Here is a 19,035-nt window from a genome sequence, read left to right as displayed (position 1 = left end):
TATTCTGGGGAAAAGGTGCGGCCTTGGAAATAGTGAAATAAGTCCATATAGTATCTATTAGCAGTCCTATAAAGTCTCCTAGTATCTCTGTCCACATCTCTCCACGCCCACTGCCAGTGCCTTAAGCCAAGCCACCATCATCTTCATCTTAACTTCTGCAATAAAATCCTTCCTAACTGGTCTTCCTACTTCACCTTTGCTCGCTTCTGGTCTGTTCGCCATGTAAGCAAACCACAGTAATGTTTTGAAAACCTCAAAGCCGACCATGCCACCACTTGATTAAATTCCTCTAAAACCATCCCATTGTACTTCACATTCAGTCTAAACGCATTATCATTCATCTGCAAGGCCCCTGCCTTGCTCTTTGACCTCATCTCCCATTGTGTGGACCCTGATGCTCTAGTCCTACCTACATTTTTCTGTTTTAAAAATAAGCCAACTTTGTTCCTGCCTCAGCACCTTTTAAAATTCTCTCTCTCTGCTTCAACTGTTCCTTCCCTGATCTTTCCACAGCTTGTTCCTTCTTGTCATGTCTCAGCTCACGCATCATTTCTTCAGAGTCCTTCCCTTCCCTAATGTTGCCCTCTATCACGTATTCACCACAGTACCCTGGTTTTTCTCCTACTGCTTATTGTTATCTGGAATGATCTGACCTGTTTACTTGTATATGTATGTCTTCACTTCTGGACTGTCAGCTCCGTGGTAGCAGGAATTTTGTTAGTCTTGTCCATTTTTATTTCACCAGTGCCTAGAACATTCCTTGGCAAGTGACAGTGTTCTACAGATATTTGTGATTTAATTACACATTTAACACCTACTAATTTAAACCATATTTATTCTGGGTTTCTTGTATTAGCTTTGTGTAGTTCTAATCTCTTAATATTTCAGGTGTTTCAAGAGATATTCCAGGTCCTCTCTGAATCGGCAGCAGGATCTGTCTCATTGTCCACCTCCTCCTCAGCTAAAATTACTTGATTTCTTACAAAAGAGAAAGGAAAGAAAAGCAGGTCAGCATTATGACCTCAAAATTTCTAAAGCAGGAAACGTAAGTATATATTTTTAAATATATATATATATATATATATATATATTATGCCAAATGCCTTGCCTTATTTTCAGTGTTCAGTGTATTTATTTATACTCTTTTTAATTTTTTAGTGTGTAGATATGTGGAAACGGAGTCCCTGTAATTTGGCCATACCTTCTGAAGTGGATGTAAGTCAGTGCATGAATTGCACGTCCTTTCATGTAAGGTTCCTAAGTTTGACTAATGGTAGCTTAAACTTTGGGAAAACAAAGACTCTTACTACTTCTTTTTTTATTTTATTTACTTATTTTATTGAATGAAAGATTCTTTAAATTATGTAGTGCTTTACAGTTTTCAAAAGTTTCACACAGGTGATTTTATATAATCCCATAATAACCCTTTTTTTCCCCATTAGCCCTATATTGCCCCTCCCCCCTTCCTTTTCCCCACTGGTAATCACTGGTTCATTCTCTCTATTTGTGCTAAGACTCTTCTTAAGTCAATTGATCATTTTCAGAAGCTATTCTTCTTTCACATTAACTTGTCTAAAAATGTAACTCCTTAATATATGTCTGTGTTTAGAGCAGGGATAATAACCAAAGTATTTCAAAATGTGTAAAAAGATGGTACATATTATATAATATGCATAAAATGACTCTGATTTTTTTCATAATATTTCATCATAATTTCCTGATAATGCTTCTTTTCTCACTGGCTGAATTTAAAAATTAATAATATTGGAGCAGTAGCCAAGATTAGGAACCTTGGGTGGTATTCTTTGCTGGCCCATGAAACACATGAAGTATAAATGAGCAAAGACAGGAAAGAGATTTTTTTTTTTTTTTTTTAATTTATTTATTTATGGCTGTACTGGGTCTTCGTTTCTGTGCTAGGGCTTTCTCCAGTTGCGGCAAGCGGGGGCCACTCTTCATCGCGGTGTGCGGGCCTCTCACTATCGCGGCCTCTCTTGTTGCGGAGCACAGGCTCCAGACGCGCAGGCTCAGTAGTTGTGGCTCACGGACCCAGTTGCTCCGCGGCATGTGGGATCCTCCCAGACCAGGGCTCGAACCCGTGTTCCCTGCATTGGCAGGTGGATTCTCAACCGCTGCGCCACCAGGGAAGCCCAGGAAAGAGATCTTTTGATGGGAGGTCCCATATTTCTTTTGTTTCCCCATTTCTCCTATTTTTTTTTTTTTTTAATTTTTTTTTTTTTTTTTTTTTTTTGGCTGCATTGGTTCTTCGTTGCTGCATGCAGGCTTTCTCTAGTTGCGGCTAGCGGGGGCTACTCTTCATTGCGGCGCACATGCTTCTCATTATGGTGGCTTCTCTTGTTGCAGAGCACAGGCTCTAGGCACCTGGGCTTCAGTAGTTGTGGCGTGTGGGCTCAGTAATTGTGGCCCACGGGATCTAGAGTGCAGGCTCAGTAGTTGTGGCGCACGGGCTTAGTTGCTCCGCGGCATGTGGGATCTTCCCAGACCAGGGATCGAACCCATGGCCCCTGCATTGGCAGGTGGATTCTTAACCACTGCGCCACCAAGGAAGTCCCAAAATTATTTATTTATTTATTTATTTATTTTTGGCTGCATTGGGTTCTCCTATTTTTATTATTCACTCAATTCTTTAGAATTGCTCAGTTATTTTTACAGATGTTTGCTCTGTGCATCCTTCCCAGGCTAGCACATGTATAATTTTTACTACCTTTGATTTTTAAAAAACTGTCAGAAGCATCAGAACTACACTGTATATGCAGCTCAAGAGAGTAAGCCACATCATCTTTCAGTAACTTATGCGCCCCTCAAGGAACGTGGCCTGAGAAGAGATGTTTAGTGTAAATACCAAAGTGTGGAATTTAGCTTCGGAGGGCAGTCTGGATATTTAAGCAGGGCTTCCCAAACCTTAATGTACGTAAGAATCACATGGGTTGCTTGTTAAAATGCAGGTTCCAGTTCAACAAGTCTGGGCTAGGGCCTGAGATCCTATAATACTGAAAAGCTCCTAGGTTGGTGGCACTGGAGTCCACAGACCATGCCTTGAGTAGCAAAGCCCTAATAAAAAGTTTCTCAGCCTAACTCGATCAGTTGAAGCATCTAGGATACCAGTTAAACATACACATTTAAACCCTCACTTCAGACCTGCTTACTGAATCAGGTCTCCAGGGGAGGGATATGGGAATCTGAATTTTTACCAGATGCCCAAGTGAATCTGTTACTCTTAGAATCATGGTTACCAGGAGGATGAGAACTTTTGGTTCACACAGACTGCTAGGAGATACATGGAATATACGGTTCAAGTCTGACTAGAAAATGGAAAAGATTTACAAAAATTTTTACCAATTTTAATGTAACTTCCCTAGTCTCTTCCTAGTTTTGTCCACACTGTTACATGACAATTCCTCTTCCATTAAAGACCCAGCCAAAGGAAATGATCCAGATCCTGGTCCTAATCACCTCTCTGACATCCCAGTTTTCCTGAAAGTCAAATGTGATATCACCTTACGGAGCATAAAGAAGAGGCACTGTCCAAAACAGCAGCTGTGTTTATTATATTTATTTAATGGCAAAAGAGATTCTCATTTCCTTTTGTTTGTAAAAACCAGTTGGTCTAATTGAATATATACCAGGAGAATTTTAAACTACTTAAGCATAAGTAGTTGGTGTTATTAGCGATTCAGGAATTCTTGTGCTAAAAAGTATAGTAACCGAAAGTGGGGTCCGGCTGCTCACCACTCAAAAGCCAGTAAAGAGGCCAGGTTGGTGGAAAGGAAAGTTTGCTTTATTTTGGATGCCAGCAGCTGTGGGGGTGACCAGACGCCTGTCCAAATGCCGACTCCCCCTCCTGACAATCAGGGAGCAAGAGCTTCTGTACACGGAGGGAGGGGGGGCTACCTGCAGAAACAGTACAGTCAGCTCTGACAGTCGTCTTGAAATAGGTCATCAGTGGTCTGACCAGCATCATCTCGATTGTTGTAGGGACAGTTAATCTTCACTTCTAGGATCAGTTTGTTCCCAGTTCTTTGAGGTCAGTTCTCGGAATCGTGGCAGCTTATGTCATGGCTACAGCCTGGTCGTCATGTAGTTAACTTCTTCTGCCTGGTGGGGTTACAGTATCTACAAGACAGCTCACAGGATAGGGCTCAGAGTATTATCTGTAGCCCTTGAGGAGGAACTAAAGGTCCTTGACTTTGTTCCATGACTAAACTATTATTATTTGGTCTCCTTGACTGTTTTCCTTTGTTTCTGCATTTTCTCACTTCTCTGATTAAACTTATTCTTTGGCTAAAGTTTTTCCACAGACAAAAGCAGGGGGGCGGCGGGGGGGGGGGTGTTGGGGAAGGGTCCTGCCCCGTTTCAGTGTATTGTGTTAAGTTACTTTGGTTTTTCTCTTTGGTCATAATACTGATTTCATTATATCTGATGTCTCTTGATTTGATTGCTTAGGTGGAAAAATACGCCAAAGTGGAAAAATCTATCAAATCTGATGACTCACAACCAACAGTCTGGCCAGCCCATGTAAGCAACCATTGCAGTCTCCATTTCTAATGATGCTGTTTCTAATCTGGGATCTGAATTTATTAGACATAAAGTACAGTAGCCTTTATTTTGGAATCTTCTTTTGTTTGTTTTTTTTAAGAACTTTCTGGGAGTTCAGTGAATTAAAAAAAGGAACAACAATTTAGTTTTGTTTTTCATAAAATACGGTTTCCATTCTAAGGACAATTTTAATGCATAACTGCATTTTTACTTTTGTTTTGGTCCCCTATTGGTAGTTCTGATTTGTTTTCTGTTTCAGATTAATAATTAGTAAGTTATTCTAGGGATATCTTCACAGAGAAATGTTTTGTGTATGTTTCTCTAATTGCAGTGACTTCTTAAAGGCATATTTAATTATGTGGCATAATTAATAGGCATAATTAATTATGTGAATCTAGGAGTGAAATGAGAGTTGTTTGTTTTTTTTTTTTTAATTTCTTTTTGGCTGTGTCGGGTCTTAGTTGGCAACACGCGGGATCTTCGTTGTGGCATGCAGGATCTTTCGTTGCAGCACACGGGCTTCTCTCTAGTTGCGGCGTGCGGGTTTTCTCGCTCTAGTTGTGGTGCGTGGGTTCTGTAGTTAGAGCGCGTGGGCTCTGTAGTTTGTAGCATGCGGGCTCAGTAGTTGTGGTGCACGGGCTTAGTTGCCCCGTAACATGTAGGATCTTAGTTCCCCAACCAGGGATCAAACCCGCATTCCCTGCATTGGAAGGCGGATTCTTTACCACAGGACCACCAGGGAAGTCCCATGAGAGACATTTGGTATGTGCAGTAGCAAAAAGACTAATGACAAATAGAAACAGGTTTGCTTTTGAAAGTTTTATCCTTTTAGTATTTAATATTTGCATTCATATGTTCAGTATATGAAATTCTGACATTTCACTAGGGCTTCGTTAACTTAATATCCCATTGAAACTCTTGTTCCTAAAGTACCATGTTGAAAAAAGAATCCTGGGCTTCTTTCCCTTAGGCTTTTTTCTTTTAAATAGGTCTAAGGACTATGTTCCATGTGTCTTTTTATTGCAAGCTGCAAGTTAGTGTGTTATTTACTCCTGATTTGTGTTAATTTTGACTATGTATTTACTGGAGAAGGTTTTTACTTGGGATGCTCGGTCTTTTTCAGGATGTAAAAGATGACTATATATTTGAATGTGAAGCTGGTAATCCATATCAGAAAACAAAGCTGACCATTTTGCAGTCACTTGGTGATCCACTTTACTATGGTAAAATACAGCCATGTAAAGAAGACGAAGAGAATGACAGTCAGATGTCTCCATCCCAGTGAGTTCTGTTAAATACAGGCAGTTGACAAAATAAGCCATCAGAATGTATTTAGCAACTACTGATGAACTATTAGTGAATAAAAGTTTCCCTGTTTTGTTAGTTAAATACTCCAGTTAGATTTGGCAGCAGACCTAAGTAAACTTAAATTGTAGTTACCATGCTGTCCAAGAGTTCTTTAAAATAATAATTTCTTTAAAAAAAAAAAACCTGTGCTGTAAATTATTCTTATATTTGCTTTGAAAGATATGCCCGTGATATCCCTCTTGGTATATTTATGTGTTGCCACTTACGACTTTAACCTCTCTGTGAGCATGAAGTGCTTCCAGGCAATAATTTGTTTAAATGGGAAGCAAGTTTACTGTAAATTAAATGTAAAAGCTGTTAAAAATGCTTGATATTTCAGCACTGCCTGTAAGGACACAGACTCAGTGCTTAACGTAGTTACTGGCTCTAGAAATACATATATAGTTGTCCCTTGGTATCCACAGGGGATTGGTTCCAGGACCCCCTTGGATACCAAAATCTGCAGATGCTCAAGTCTCTTATATCAAAATGGTGTCGTGTTTGCAACCTCTGTACATCCCTCCCATGTACTTTATCTGGGTTACTTATAATACCTAATACAGTGTAAATGCTATGTAAATAAGTAATAAATACAATTTAAATGTTACGTAAATAGTTGCCAGCTCGTGGCAAATTCAAGTTTTGCTTTTTGGGACTTCTCTGGAATGTTTTCCCCCCAAGTATTTTCAATCCATGGTGGTTGAATCTGGGGATGCAGAATCCGCAGATATAGAGGGCCAACTGAAGTTGATATTCCTAAACTTACGGGCTACATGTATTTACTACAAGGTACCAGTATTTAGTTTTGTTTCCTTGTTAGTTTTATTATTAGTTCTGCTTTTTAATCAAGTCGATGCTGTTTTGAAAAGAAGGAAAAATAAAGAGAACCTCAGCAGAAAAAAGCAGGGGCCAGCCAGCTCTATGTTAAATCCTTACAAAATACTAATTGAAACTACGGCAGAAAAATGGATTTTAAAGAGTAACCTCACCAATACCTAAGTAAAAGTCAATGGGAGGAAACAGCAGTCAGGGAATCCTCAGCTAATTTTTTCACATTAGCAGTTTTTATTTTTGTATGCTAAGTAGAAAAATCAGATATTTTGATTAGCTGTATTTTGTAGTCTTCTGTTTAAAGATACACATTGGTCATTTTAAATAGTTATTAACTTTTCTCAAACACAAGGGCATATGTTCTCTCATTAAAAAAAAAAAAATTGTTCAAAAAGCCAACTGATTAGATTTGTTTGACAAGAAGAGAATTGAATTTTTTGCCTTTTACATCAGGACGTTGCTGCAGAAATGCTGCATGGTTTACCTTCTAGTCCTTCTCCCATATTCATAAATTACTTGATTTAATAGCTATGAAGTCAAAGTTTGAGCTGCATTAACCAAGTTTTTTCTTTTTTTTTTTACATTTTATATTTCAGCTTCTCCACAGATGATCATTCAAATTGGTAATTAAAAAATAAACAAACTCACTATTTTAATATGTTAAGAAATCATATAAATGTCAGACTCTTTTAAGACTTGATAAAGACTTTTTATTTAAATTGCCGATAAACCATCTTCCTTGTCTAAAATATATTCTAAGGTCCTGCTATGTAGACATTAATAATGTCTTCCAAAATCAAAGGTTAAAGTGAGAGGAAGGCCAAAGGCCTTGTACACGGTAGTTCAGTGAATATTGGACAAGGACAGACACTTGTAAGGGTGTATAGCACTTGGTAGCTTTCAGCCCAGATTTTGTTTTGAAACATAGGTTTTCTGCCAAAGTAAATCTCCTTTCAATTAAATCAGCCAACTTATTCACAGAATTATTTTGTAATGCATGCAAAACTTCGTCATTGCTTCCTATTTTTTAATGTATTTTAAAATTTTTGTTTTCATGATATCTTGGTAGATTTTAATTCAATTTATAAAATTACTGTCACTAAAATATGGAAGTCTTCAAAAGTAATCTCAGGGCTTCTTAAAACAAGTCTATCTAATACTTTTCTCTTCTTTCTTTAAAAACAATTTAGGTTCATTATTGGATCAAAGACTGATGCTGAGAGGTAAAAATATTTGCATCTTTATTTGTGATCTGGATGGATATGATAAACTTCACTCTTGTAGGGTAGAGACTATTCCATTCGAAGTCAAAGCTTTGATTTTAATTATGCCTAGGTATTACTAGGATTTTTAAATAGAATTAGGAAAATAACAATTAAAAGGATAATGTTTAAAATGTAGCTTTATTTTAAATAAGAGAAGTTAGATATATCTACAGTAGCTAAGGAAAATGATTTCTAGGTAACAGTTTAATCAGAATATAAGTGAGAGTCAATGGGTAGTTCTTTTGGCTACTTATTGGTGAAATAATCCCTGTAATTTCTGTATTAGAGACAAGATACTGAAAGTATCTTTAGATTGTTAATTAGCAAAGTGCTTTCAGCATTAGCTTGTCATTGAAAATATTAGAAGAATGTGCTTTTATCAAAGATAAATTGTCTAATTTTAATTTTTGTGTTATTTTTGATAGAACTTGTTTCATTAACAGTTACTATTCATTTCCTATGTAGTAAATTTATGTTTAAAATAGAGTTAGCTAATCATTACCTGTTTTCCCCCTAATATTTCAGAGTAGTCAGTCAGTACCAGGAACTGGTCCAGAACGAAGCCAAATGTCCAGTGAAGATGTCGCATAGCTCCAGTGGCTCAGCGAGCTTGAGTCAGCCTTCGCCAGGGAAGGAAACAGAAGTGTGTTTGCTTAGCTTTTTTTGTGCTGTTACTTTTTTCTGCCTAATTGTTCTCAAGGAATCTGAGAAATGTTAAGGGCTGTTTTATGAGGGATAGGGGTATTGTTTAGTTTTGGTTTTACTTTTAATTTTCTTTTTATTACTTAACTTTTTATGATTGAAACTTTCAAATGTACACAGAGGTAGAGCAAAAAGTGTAATGAACATCTGTGTATACTGATCACCCACCTGGCGTCAACAGTTACTATTTTTCTGGAGACGATTTAAGGGTGAAGCTTTGCTGTCATCTTACTCTGCTCTTCTGCCTCAAACTTTCTCCCCACCTTATTACTCAGAAATCTTTCCTTCATCCTGTGTACACTGTAAGTTATCTCATGGATCTCCTTATGTGAAATTACATTTTTTTGAAACACCTGTAATACCCAATCTATAACCATTGAAAGTACATTGCAGTTTTTTAAACCGTGTTTTCATCCAGGAGTTATAATAGTGTTACTAATTTGTGAATTTCTGATTTGACCTTAATTTTAATGAGTATGCTTAATGTCACTGTCTTAGCAGCCTGAGACCCTGTCAGTTCAGTCTTCAGTACTGGGGAAGGGAGTAAAACATCGACCTCCACCCATCAAACTTCCCTCAAGCTCAGGAAATAGTTCCTCAGGTATTACATTCCTTCGTTTTTTGTAATCTAGAGTAAGAAACAACAGATGATCATAATCCAGTTACTCATATTTTGATTTACTCAGAATTTTAAATTGTAAATCTAGGAAACAACTTCTGTATTTTTCTTCTAGGTAACTATTTTACACCACAACAGGTCAGCAGCTTTCTTAAATCTCCAACTCCTCCTCCTGCTTCTAAGCCACCAAGTCTTTCTCGGAAGTCATCCATGGATCTCAGTCAAGTTAGCATGCTTTCTCCAGCTGCCCTGTCACCTGCCAGTTCATCACAAAGTGAGTCATAACCTAAATTCTTCATTAACTCTTCATAAGCTTTTGCATTAGTGTTTCTTAAGATGGCTCTTTTTGACCAGTGAAATAGTGAAATCTGAATGTACTGTCTACCCAAAATGTATAAGTTTTGAGAAGCTTCATGCCAATCTCTTGTTGACCGTATGTATTATATGTTTTGTAATTGTATTTGTTTTTCTGCATTTATGTATGCACCTCGTGTATACCTTTCTTATAGACTTGCAACCTACACATCTCCTGAAAAAAATAATCTGGTAGTTAAATGTGGCAATAAGATTGCAAATTATTTTTTATTCCAGTGTACCCTTGGGCATTTTACATTTTATGTAAACTATGCAGCTGATACGGAAAAAAAGTCATAAGAGTTGTTGCTGCAGTCTTACCTTTGTAAATGTAAGAAGCCAACTAGTTCCAAGGTGGTGATACAGTAAACTGAAAGCCGATTTTTCAATAACACTCTTACACTCTTATAAATTGTTGTCAGTTACTAAAATGTGGGATGATCATAAAGCATCTGAAGATATTAAAATGTAATTTTTACTACTGAATACTTTTTTTTTTTTTAACATCAAGAAGAGTTATTCGAGAATTCTAGCGTTAGTTTTGGAGAATTTCTTCAGATTAGTAAATATCTGAGATATTTAGGTACCAACTTGCAAAAAAGCATTCCAGTTTTTTAGATTTTTTTAATAAATAACTAATGTGTGCTGAAAGTTTTAGTACACTGCACAGTGACAGGGTGGTCTTTGCATTAGATGTAAACATCTTCATCTTGATAGCTCAAAAGGTGTAATTTTTCTGCCTTCTTGTTTTGCACAAAGAAAAATTTATAAATTTCCTGAAAGTCTTATTCACACTTCTTATGTTGTGGGTATGGATTATGTTAATCTACTGCACACAGTTGTTACTTTAAGTAAGGGTTGAGTGACAGCTTCTGGACATTCACATTTCTTTCCTTTCTTTCTGCAGGACATGAAAGCTAAAAAAGAAAACACCTCAAGAGCTTTTGGTTTTATTTTTTTGGTTTTTGTTTTTTGTTTTTGTTTTTTTTAAAAAAAGTTGATAAACTGTGCATACTTCATTCACAACAGATTTTCTATACATTCTACATTTAAACAGAAGTACACAGTTACTGTTAAAGATGCAGTATTATCTCTCAAATATTTACTTTATTACTGTGTTTTGTAAAATTTGTTTGTTAGGATAAACTTGATGTGTTAGGATTTAAATATGTATATCTAGGTGCCAAATATGATTGTTAATCATATGTAATTTATTAAATATGTTCAGAGTTTATCTCAGACTGTTAACAGAAAATAAGCAATATTTCTAAGTGAAGTCCTAAATTAGTGAAATCGTAAATAACAAAAATTAATTTGAAGTCCTTTTGAACTTTATAAGCCAAAGGTAGCATGTAGGAAACTAACTTTTAAATGGGTGTTGTGGTAGAATACAAATGTATATTTTTACTGTTACTGTAATAGCATCTCTCTGATGGGATTTGTAGGTGATATACTGCATCCTTAATTGTAATTGAGTGTAGCAACACTCATGTATCATGTGTAGAAATTAACACTTGCAGTTAACTGCTTTAAAAAAAAAAACTGGAACAAATTGTCAGTGCTAAATAAGATTCCATTAACCTTATTTTAAAAAGGACTGGCCATTTATAACAAACTAGCAATTTTTATTTTTCTCAATGAGCAGGATCTGGAACTCCTAAGCCATCTACTCCTACACCAACCCCTTCATCGACCCCACACCCTCCTGATGCTCAGAGCTCAACTCCTATTACCCCTTCAGCTACCCCTACTCCCCAAGATTCAGGCTTCACCCCTCAGCCCACTTTGTTAACTCAGTTTGCTCAGCAGCAAAGGTCTCTGAGCCAGGCAATGCCTGTAACAACCATTCCTCTTTCCACCATGGTAACATCTATAACTACAGGAACCACGGCCACCCAAGTCATGGCAAACTCTGCTGGACTTAACTTCATCAATGTAGTGGGCTCTGTTTGGTAAGTTTGCATTGATGCCCTGATTTTTTTTTTAAGATACTGTAAGCAATCTAAAGAAATTCTTATTTGTGAAATTAAGAACAAATTGCATATTATTGAAACTGAAAGAAAATAGTTTGTATTTGGATAGAAGCTATCTCAACAAGTATGTTTTAATTTTAGGTGATCAATCTATTACATGCACTAAGATGATACTACTACACATTGACAGCGGCTTAGGTTTTCCTGTTTATCCTCTGTTTTACCATCTTTTAAACCATTGATTAGGACATTACTCTTCCAAATTATATTTTAAATATACAGTACTTGATAAATATACAGTAAATATACAGTACTTGATAAATATACAGTACTTACTTGATAAATATACAGTACTTAATTTTAGCCAACCTTGCTGTCACTTTCTAGCAAAAAAATGAAACTAAGCCTCCAAACTGACATTTAAGACAGAAATATCTGTGTTTGTTTAGTGGTTTGTTTTTTAATCCAAGGAATTATGTGGCTGATTTTCCCTTTTATAGTGCTAGTTTAATGCTTTGTCTTATTCTCCTGCAGTGGAGCTCAAGCTTTGATGAGTGGTTCAAACCCTATGCTGGGCTGTAACACTGGTGCCATAACTCCTGCAGGAATAAACTTGAGTGGCCTTCTACCCTCAGGAGGTCTGCTACCAAATGCATTGCCCAGTGCAATGCAGGCAGCTTCTCAAGCAGGTCAGAATATTAGAAATAATAACCTCTAATAAAATTAAAGTCCATGCTTATGTAAAAATGCCATTTTAATGATATTATTTAAACATTTAACATCCTTATTTTATGAAGTATTATGTCGGAAATATTTCCTTTCAAAAGCTTTAAGAGTTCTGGTATTTGAATTAAAAACCCATCTAGCTATGAACTTCTCTGTGAGGAAACTTGGTAAGCCTGTAAGTCTCTGCAAATTTTATCTTTACCTTCCAAAGATTATTATAAAAGTAACTTTTATAATTGTCAGTGTAGTCCTGTCCCAGGTAAAAGAAATGTATTTTGAAAACGTATGTGAGCAAGAAAAGCAACACAGCATGGCATTTAAAAGCCTCAGTTCTGGAGCCAGAATGCCTGATTTGAATCCTGCTTGTGCAGCTTACTCTAACTGTGTAATCATGACAAAGTTACCTTTGTGCCTCACTTTCTTCATAAATGTGGATAATAATAATACTTTATCTCATAGTTGTGAGGATTGAATGAACAAATACAGATGAGGTGCTTAAACTATGCCTGAGATGTGATAAACATTCAAAAATATTTGCTGTTATCATCATTAGTAGTAGTTTTCTTGCAGTAGTAGTAATAATTATAATTACGTATACTGGAAAAGAGTTTTAACAACTTGTGCTTTTTTTTTTAATTTACTAATTATTTGGTTGCATCAGGTCTTAGTTGCAGCAGGCGGGCCCCTTAGTTCTGGCATGCGAACTCTTAGTTGCAGCGTGCGTGTGGGATCTAGTTCCCCGACCAGGGATTGAACCCGGGCGCGGAGTCTTAACCAGTGCGCCACCAGGGAAGTCCTGACTTGTGCCATTTTTTAATGCTCTTTAGGAGAATGTATTATATCTCAGAACAGTTCGATTTCTTACTACTGAGAAAAAAATTAACAGGAAAAGTAAACTCACCATAGTAAGAAAAACTTGTCCGAAACTTTCTATGAGTTAAGAGAAAGAGAACCCAAAGAATATAATTTAAACATGTTAATATATTGCTGTGATTTTCTAATTCTAGCTCATATTCTTATTTTAATATGTATAAATATGCTCTAGTGACAGAAGCCCTGGAAATGGAATCAGTGTTGAATTTAGGATTTTATATTTACATATAATTCTACCAGTTACTTGTGGCTCCAAATGCTAACTGTGGGGTCTGAAAGCAGTCACTTAATTTTTCCCCCTTAGCCTCAGTTTCATCTGTTCTAAAATGGGAGTAAAAATTTCGAAATTCATTTGGTACTTATGAGAAATAAATGAAGTGATATGAAAGTGGCTTTAGAAAGCTATAAAGCATTATACAGATGTCATCCACCTTTAAAGGGAGTTATGTCTTTTTTTTTTTTTTTTATGAGAATCCTGGAGGGAATATCAGTATTGTCACATTTTTATCTGATTATGCATTTTCCATTTCTTATACAAGACTTTCATACTGTCATCTGTGCATTATTTGCCCTGTATCTTTTTTAATACAATTATCTGCTTAGAGGACTAGACACATTTTTAACTAGTGTTCGAATTGGTATATTTAGTGAGGAAAATATATACAATACATACTTTGAGACTGGGATCAGCAAACTATAACCCACATCTAAGCTAAGAATAGTTTTACATTTTTTAAAGTTTGTTTTTTTAAAAAAAGACGAGAAAGAGTGTATGAGAGTCTCTGTGTGGCCCACAAAGCCTACTGGAAGAGTTTGCCAACCCCTGCTTTATGATGTGCTCCATGTTGTGTCACAGATTTTGGGGAATAAGTTCAGAATTAACAGCGCATCGTTTCCTGACTTTCAGCTTGATCCTTACACACAAAATTCAGCAACATTCTTTAGCATTATTAATATTAGCATTTGTACTTTAAAAAACGGCACAGAGCACACTGCTTCTCAGAGATAGGGTTATTATCATATGCTGTTTAGCACTGAGGAATATAAATAGATGCCAGTCCCTGAAATGTATTTGCACAACAGTGATAGTTTTATTATATTTATGGTGTTTGCATACTGCTAGATTACTTTTCCAGCCAACAGTCAAAATAGTTATAAAGAAGTCTCAGTTTCTGAAATACAGATTATAGTGTACATCTGGTGCTCACATCTTTGGTATTGATGAAAATAGGGGGTTTTTTGCTTATAAGAAATTGTTAAAGTATAGAAAATAAGCACATCTGTGCAGGAAGTACTTAAAGTATTATATTTTTATATCCTAAAGTATAAAATACTTTCAAGTATAATAAAGTTTTAATTCCCTGTTTTAACCATGAGTTTTATTTAATAGGTGTTCCATTTGGTTTAAAAAATACTTCAAGTCTCAGGCCCTTAAATCTACTCCAGGTAAACCTGAAACACTGCTTTTTATTAAAGTTTTTATAGTTCTTGTTTGTTTGTTTTTAACCATGTAAGTTTGTACATATCAGCATTTGAAGTCTTGAGGTTGTCCAGAATCTTCTAAGGGTGTGGTTACCTTTGCATGTTCAAGTAGATAAGGGGAAAGAATTGGTATCCTATGTACTGCACTTTCATCGGCTCTGGCACCACTGCCGAATCAAGAACTAGTCCCAGAGGGGAGAGTTGCCAACTGCCAAGGAAAATAACTTGCCTACAATAGTAGCAGCAGGTATACTTAGAAATAATTTCTCTCTTAACAGACTTTTATGTATGCATGTAGGTATTGCTGTTTGCTTATAGTAGATTTTCTGTGTGAATAGAAAGTTTTAAAATTAGGTATGTGTGTTCTTTTCCTGAGGAGAATATGACTTCGTGGCACAGTGCCAGGCACCTAGTAGTCAGTCAATAAATGTTTGTTAGATTACAGTTTGTGTCTAGTAGTGAGACTTTTCTTAACACATTTTATCAATGTTAACATATAAAGAGATTGTAGGTAAAGAACATGTTGTGAACTTATAATATTCTGAGTGTTATGCTAAGTCCTTTAAGGATGGAGTTCAGTATTAAGCTAGTAGGTTGGAAAATGGATGGGATTATCTACAGAGAATTTTTAGAAAAGGTAGACATAAATATAAAGATTTGGAGACAAAGAATGGCAGAGTTATGGATTATTGGGAAATAACAATAACAAACAGATCAACCCAACCTGATACTCAGAAGTAATAAATCAGGAAATACATTTAGAACTAAATCTTAAAACTTATTTCCTGTACACAATATGCAAACAGTGTCAGTATTTACAGACTAATTGAAGAATAATCTAACTGTGATATGGACATATTGGTTTATTTAGCCAACTTTCCTGCACTTTGCTGTAGGAATTTCTACAAGGATCAGTCTCAGTGTTAAGAGGAGTGGGATTCCTTAATAGCACTGATAATAAGGATTAAGGGCAAAGCCACCTTATAAATTATATTTTGCAACATTTATTGCTATCTAACTAATTGAGGAAGAAACACTTGACCTGTGCTTTGTCCAGGTTTACCTAACAGTGAGCTGTGCTGAGTGTAGAGCTTCTGACCTGAGACACCTTTTTTGACTATATAGACCTAAGAGTTCTGTATTTGATATTTGCTTGGACTTTCCCACAAAACTTCAAAGTGCTTTTAACTTAAACTCCTGTAGAATAAAATGGAAAAACCATTTGTTTCCTGATGCATTTGGAATGCATAGTTTTAGTTTTTAGTGTGGAGTTTCTGGATGCTTCTTTTTTTTTAAGTTTTTTTTTTTTTTTTTTTAATTAATTTAGATTCAGAATGACAGAGCAAGTAATGTCTCCAAACTAAATAAGGACATCTAATGCATTTCCTTTTCAGCTTTGGAATTCCTAGCTATGTTATATAAAAATCCATGCATTTCTGGTTTAGGGCAAAGCTAGACCAAATTTAGGAGACGAGTTTTCTTAATATATATCTCTGATTATCACTAGCTTCTTGTTTATACTTCCAAATGCATTTAATGCTGTTTTGTGTTGATGTATAAAAGGACTTAAATAAAAGCAGTATGTATATTTGGATAGCTAACTATTAACTTGAAGCAGAAAGACTTACATTGGAGATTACTAACATATTTGAGAGCCAAAGTAACAGCACTTAAACATTGTGTTTAAAGCGATTTGTTCCTTTTTTTTAAGGGCAGGAATCTTGTTTTGTTTCCATTTTTGTTCACCTGTTTCCTCAGTCCCTGGAAGAATGCCTGACACATAGTGAATGCTCCAGAAATGTTTGTAGAATAAAGAAATTTAATCTGAAATCGGCTAATTAATTCTTGCTTAAATACTTAATAGCTTCCAGGTGGCTCGCTCATTTTTAACACACTGCAGCAGCAGCAGCAGCTTTCTCAGTTTACACCACAGCAACCTCAGCAACCCACAACTTCCAGTCCTCAACAGCCAGGGGAGCAGGTACGTCCTTTCTTCCATATGCTTTGTATCATAGAATTATAACCTTTTTTGGTATATGCCAAGCATATTTCAAGTGTTTTTATTTAGATTGTTTGAACCAACTTTTCATATGCGCTTTTTCTTTATTAACAATAGCAGCTATCAGTTATTGGGTGCCTATTTCTAATTCTCACAACAGCCATACTTGAATAGGTGATGTCACTTCCATCTTGAATAGTCTGAAATAGATTCAGGTGACTAACTTGCTCACAACCATACATCGAGTGGCAGAGCAGGGATTCAAGTCCAGGTCTTTCTGCCTCTATAGGCCATGTATTTTCTACCCCTTCATCATCCTGCTTTTGATAGTATTTTGTCTCTTATTAGAAAAGAGATGTTCTTTTTATCTTGAAGCATAGAACAGAGCGAAGATAGACAAAAACAAATACTTTGTATATTGCCAAACAAAATGAAATTGAACAAGAACTACAGTAAGTTAAAGTAGTAGAAGGACCTTCAGGTTTTTCTGAACCTTTGCTGCACTTCGGAATCATCTGGGAAACTAAAAATTACTGATTGCTGAGTCCCACCCTCATCGTTTCTCTTAGTTCACAATTAAATATATATAATGTTCACTATCAGTCCTTCCACCAAAGATTCCCCAGTCAAATCTTGATTGGATAATGCTCATCCTCTATTAGATTTCTCAGGAAGGGCACATTTAAAACTATTTTTCTTTATTAACACATGAAGGATTACTTGGCTGGATATAAAATTCTTGATTTGCACTTTCTTTACAAAATTGTAAAATACTGTACCATAAAATTTACCATCTTAAGCATTTCTAAATATGCAGTTTAGTAGCATTAAGTATATTCATATTGTTGTGCAGCCAATCTCCAGAACTTTTTCATCTTGCAAAAGTGAAACTCTATACCCATTAAACAACTCCTTATTTCCCCCTCCTTCTAGCCAACTTTCTGTTTCTGTGAGTTTGACTACTCCAGGCACCTCATATAAGTGAAATTATACAGTATTTGTCTATTTGTGACTGACCTGTTTAATTTAGCATAATACCCGAAAGGTTCATCCATGTTGTAGCATGTGTCAGAAATTCCTTTTTAAGGCTGATTAGTATTTCACTGTATTTATATATCACATTTTGTTTATCCATTTATCCATCGATGGACATTTGGATTGCTTCCATCTTTTGATGGAAGTCTGAGGTTTTTTTTTTTTTTTTTTAATGAACTGTGCTTTAGGTATTATGTCTGAGAACTCCTCACCTAGCCCTAGGCCCAAAAGTTTTTTTTTTATAGTTTCCATTTAAATCTATGATCCATTTTCAGTTGATTTTTATAAAAGGTGTGAGACTTTGATCCAGGTTCATTTTATGGGGTGATATGGATGTCCATTTGCTCCAGCACCATTTGTTAGAAAAGCCATCCTCCTCAACTGAATTACTTTTATACCTTTGTCAAAGGTCAGTTGGCTGTGTTTGTGTGGCTCTATTTCTGTATTCCCTACTCTGTTTCACCCATCTATGTATTAATATCTGTCACTCTGTTAGTACCATACTGTTGTGATCACTGTAGACTATGTATATATATACACACACACATACATATATATACATACATACACATATATATATATATATATACACACACATACACATACATATAGTAAGTCTTAAAATCAGACACAGTGATTCCTCCCATGTTATCCTTCTTTTTCAAAATTCTTTAGCTGTTCTAGATCCTTTGCCTTTCCTTATGAATTTTAAAATCATCTATATCTACAGAAGACTTTGCTGGGATTTTTAAAGGAATTGAGTTAAACCTAAAGGTCATTTTGGGAAAGGCTTACCATGTTTACTATGTGAGTTTTCTAGTCCATGAACACAGTATGTCTCTATCTAGGCTAAAATCAGCTAGTTTTCAGCATACGAAACCTATATGTTTCATAGATTTACACCTAAGTTTCTTTCCTTCTTTCTTTCTCTTTCTTTCCCTTCCTTCCTTCATTTCTTTCTCCCTCCCTCCCTCCCTTCCTTTTTTTTCCCGTTCTTGGGAAATTGTTAATGGTATTGTTTTTAATTTTGTTTTCTACATGTTCATTGCTAGTATACAGAATTGGTTTTTGTATGTTGATCTTGTGTTCTGCAATCTTACTGACCTCACTTATTTGTTCTAGAAGTTTTTTTGTAGATTCATTAGGGTGTTTTTTCCTAATCAGTGCCATTTGCAAATAAGGGCAGGTATTTTTTCTTTTTACTCTATATGTGTTTTTGTTTCCTTTTCTTGAATGTGCTCACTAGAAGTTCTAGTACTATGTTGCAAACAG

General features: G+C 35.7%; 1 protein-coding gene across 17 annotated transcripts in view; it reads left to right on the top strand.

Annotated features, from left to right (window-relative positions):
* SUPT20H (SPT20 homolog, SAGA complex component) overlaps positions 1-19,035 on the top strand; it is a 39,512-nt gene that overhangs the window by 16,582 nt on the left and 3,895 nt on the right. For 9 of the 17 annotated variants that reach the window (XM_036831435.1, XM_036831434.1, XM_036831443.1 and 6 more), the window contains 13 exons: positions 889-1,045; positions 1,159-1,215; positions 4,465-4,536; positions 5,681-5,838; positions 7,332-7,358; positions 7,926-7,958; positions 8,526-8,643; positions 9,201-9,303; positions 9,437-9,595; positions 11,321-11,627; positions 12,183-12,337; positions 14,638-14,693; positions 16,594-16,710. In XM_036831435.1, the coding sequence (XP_036687330.1) occupies positions 889-1,045; positions 1,159-1,215; positions 4,465-4,536; positions 5,681-5,838; positions 7,332-7,358; positions 7,926-7,958; positions 8,526-8,643; positions 9,201-9,303; positions 9,437-9,595; positions 11,321-11,627; positions 12,183-12,337; positions 14,638-14,693; positions 16,594-16,710 (1,519 nt within the window). The remainder of the gene's footprint in view (positions 1-888; positions 1,046-1,158; positions 1,216-4,464; positions 4,537-5,680; positions 5,839-7,331; positions 7,359-7,925; positions 7,959-8,525; positions 8,644-9,200; positions 9,304-9,436; positions 9,596-11,320; positions 11,628-12,182; positions 12,338-14,637; positions 14,694-16,593; positions 16,711-19,035) is intronic. The other 8 variants (XM_036831444.1, XM_036831447.1, XM_036831448.1 and 5 more) reach the window with 3 other exon arrangements.

The sequence above is a fragment of the Balaenoptera musculus genome, chromosome 18, assembly GCF_009873245.2.
Source record: "Balaenoptera musculus isolate JJ_BM4_2016_0621 chromosome 18, mBalMus1.pri.v3, whole genome shotgun sequence".
In the NCBI taxonomy this organism is placed as follows: Eukaryota; Metazoa; Chordata; class Mammalia; order Artiodactyla; family Balaenopteridae; genus Balaenoptera; species Balaenoptera musculus.
The sequence above is the reverse complement of the archived record's forward strand: the minus strand, read 5'-3'. Positions and strand labels throughout refer to the sequence as shown.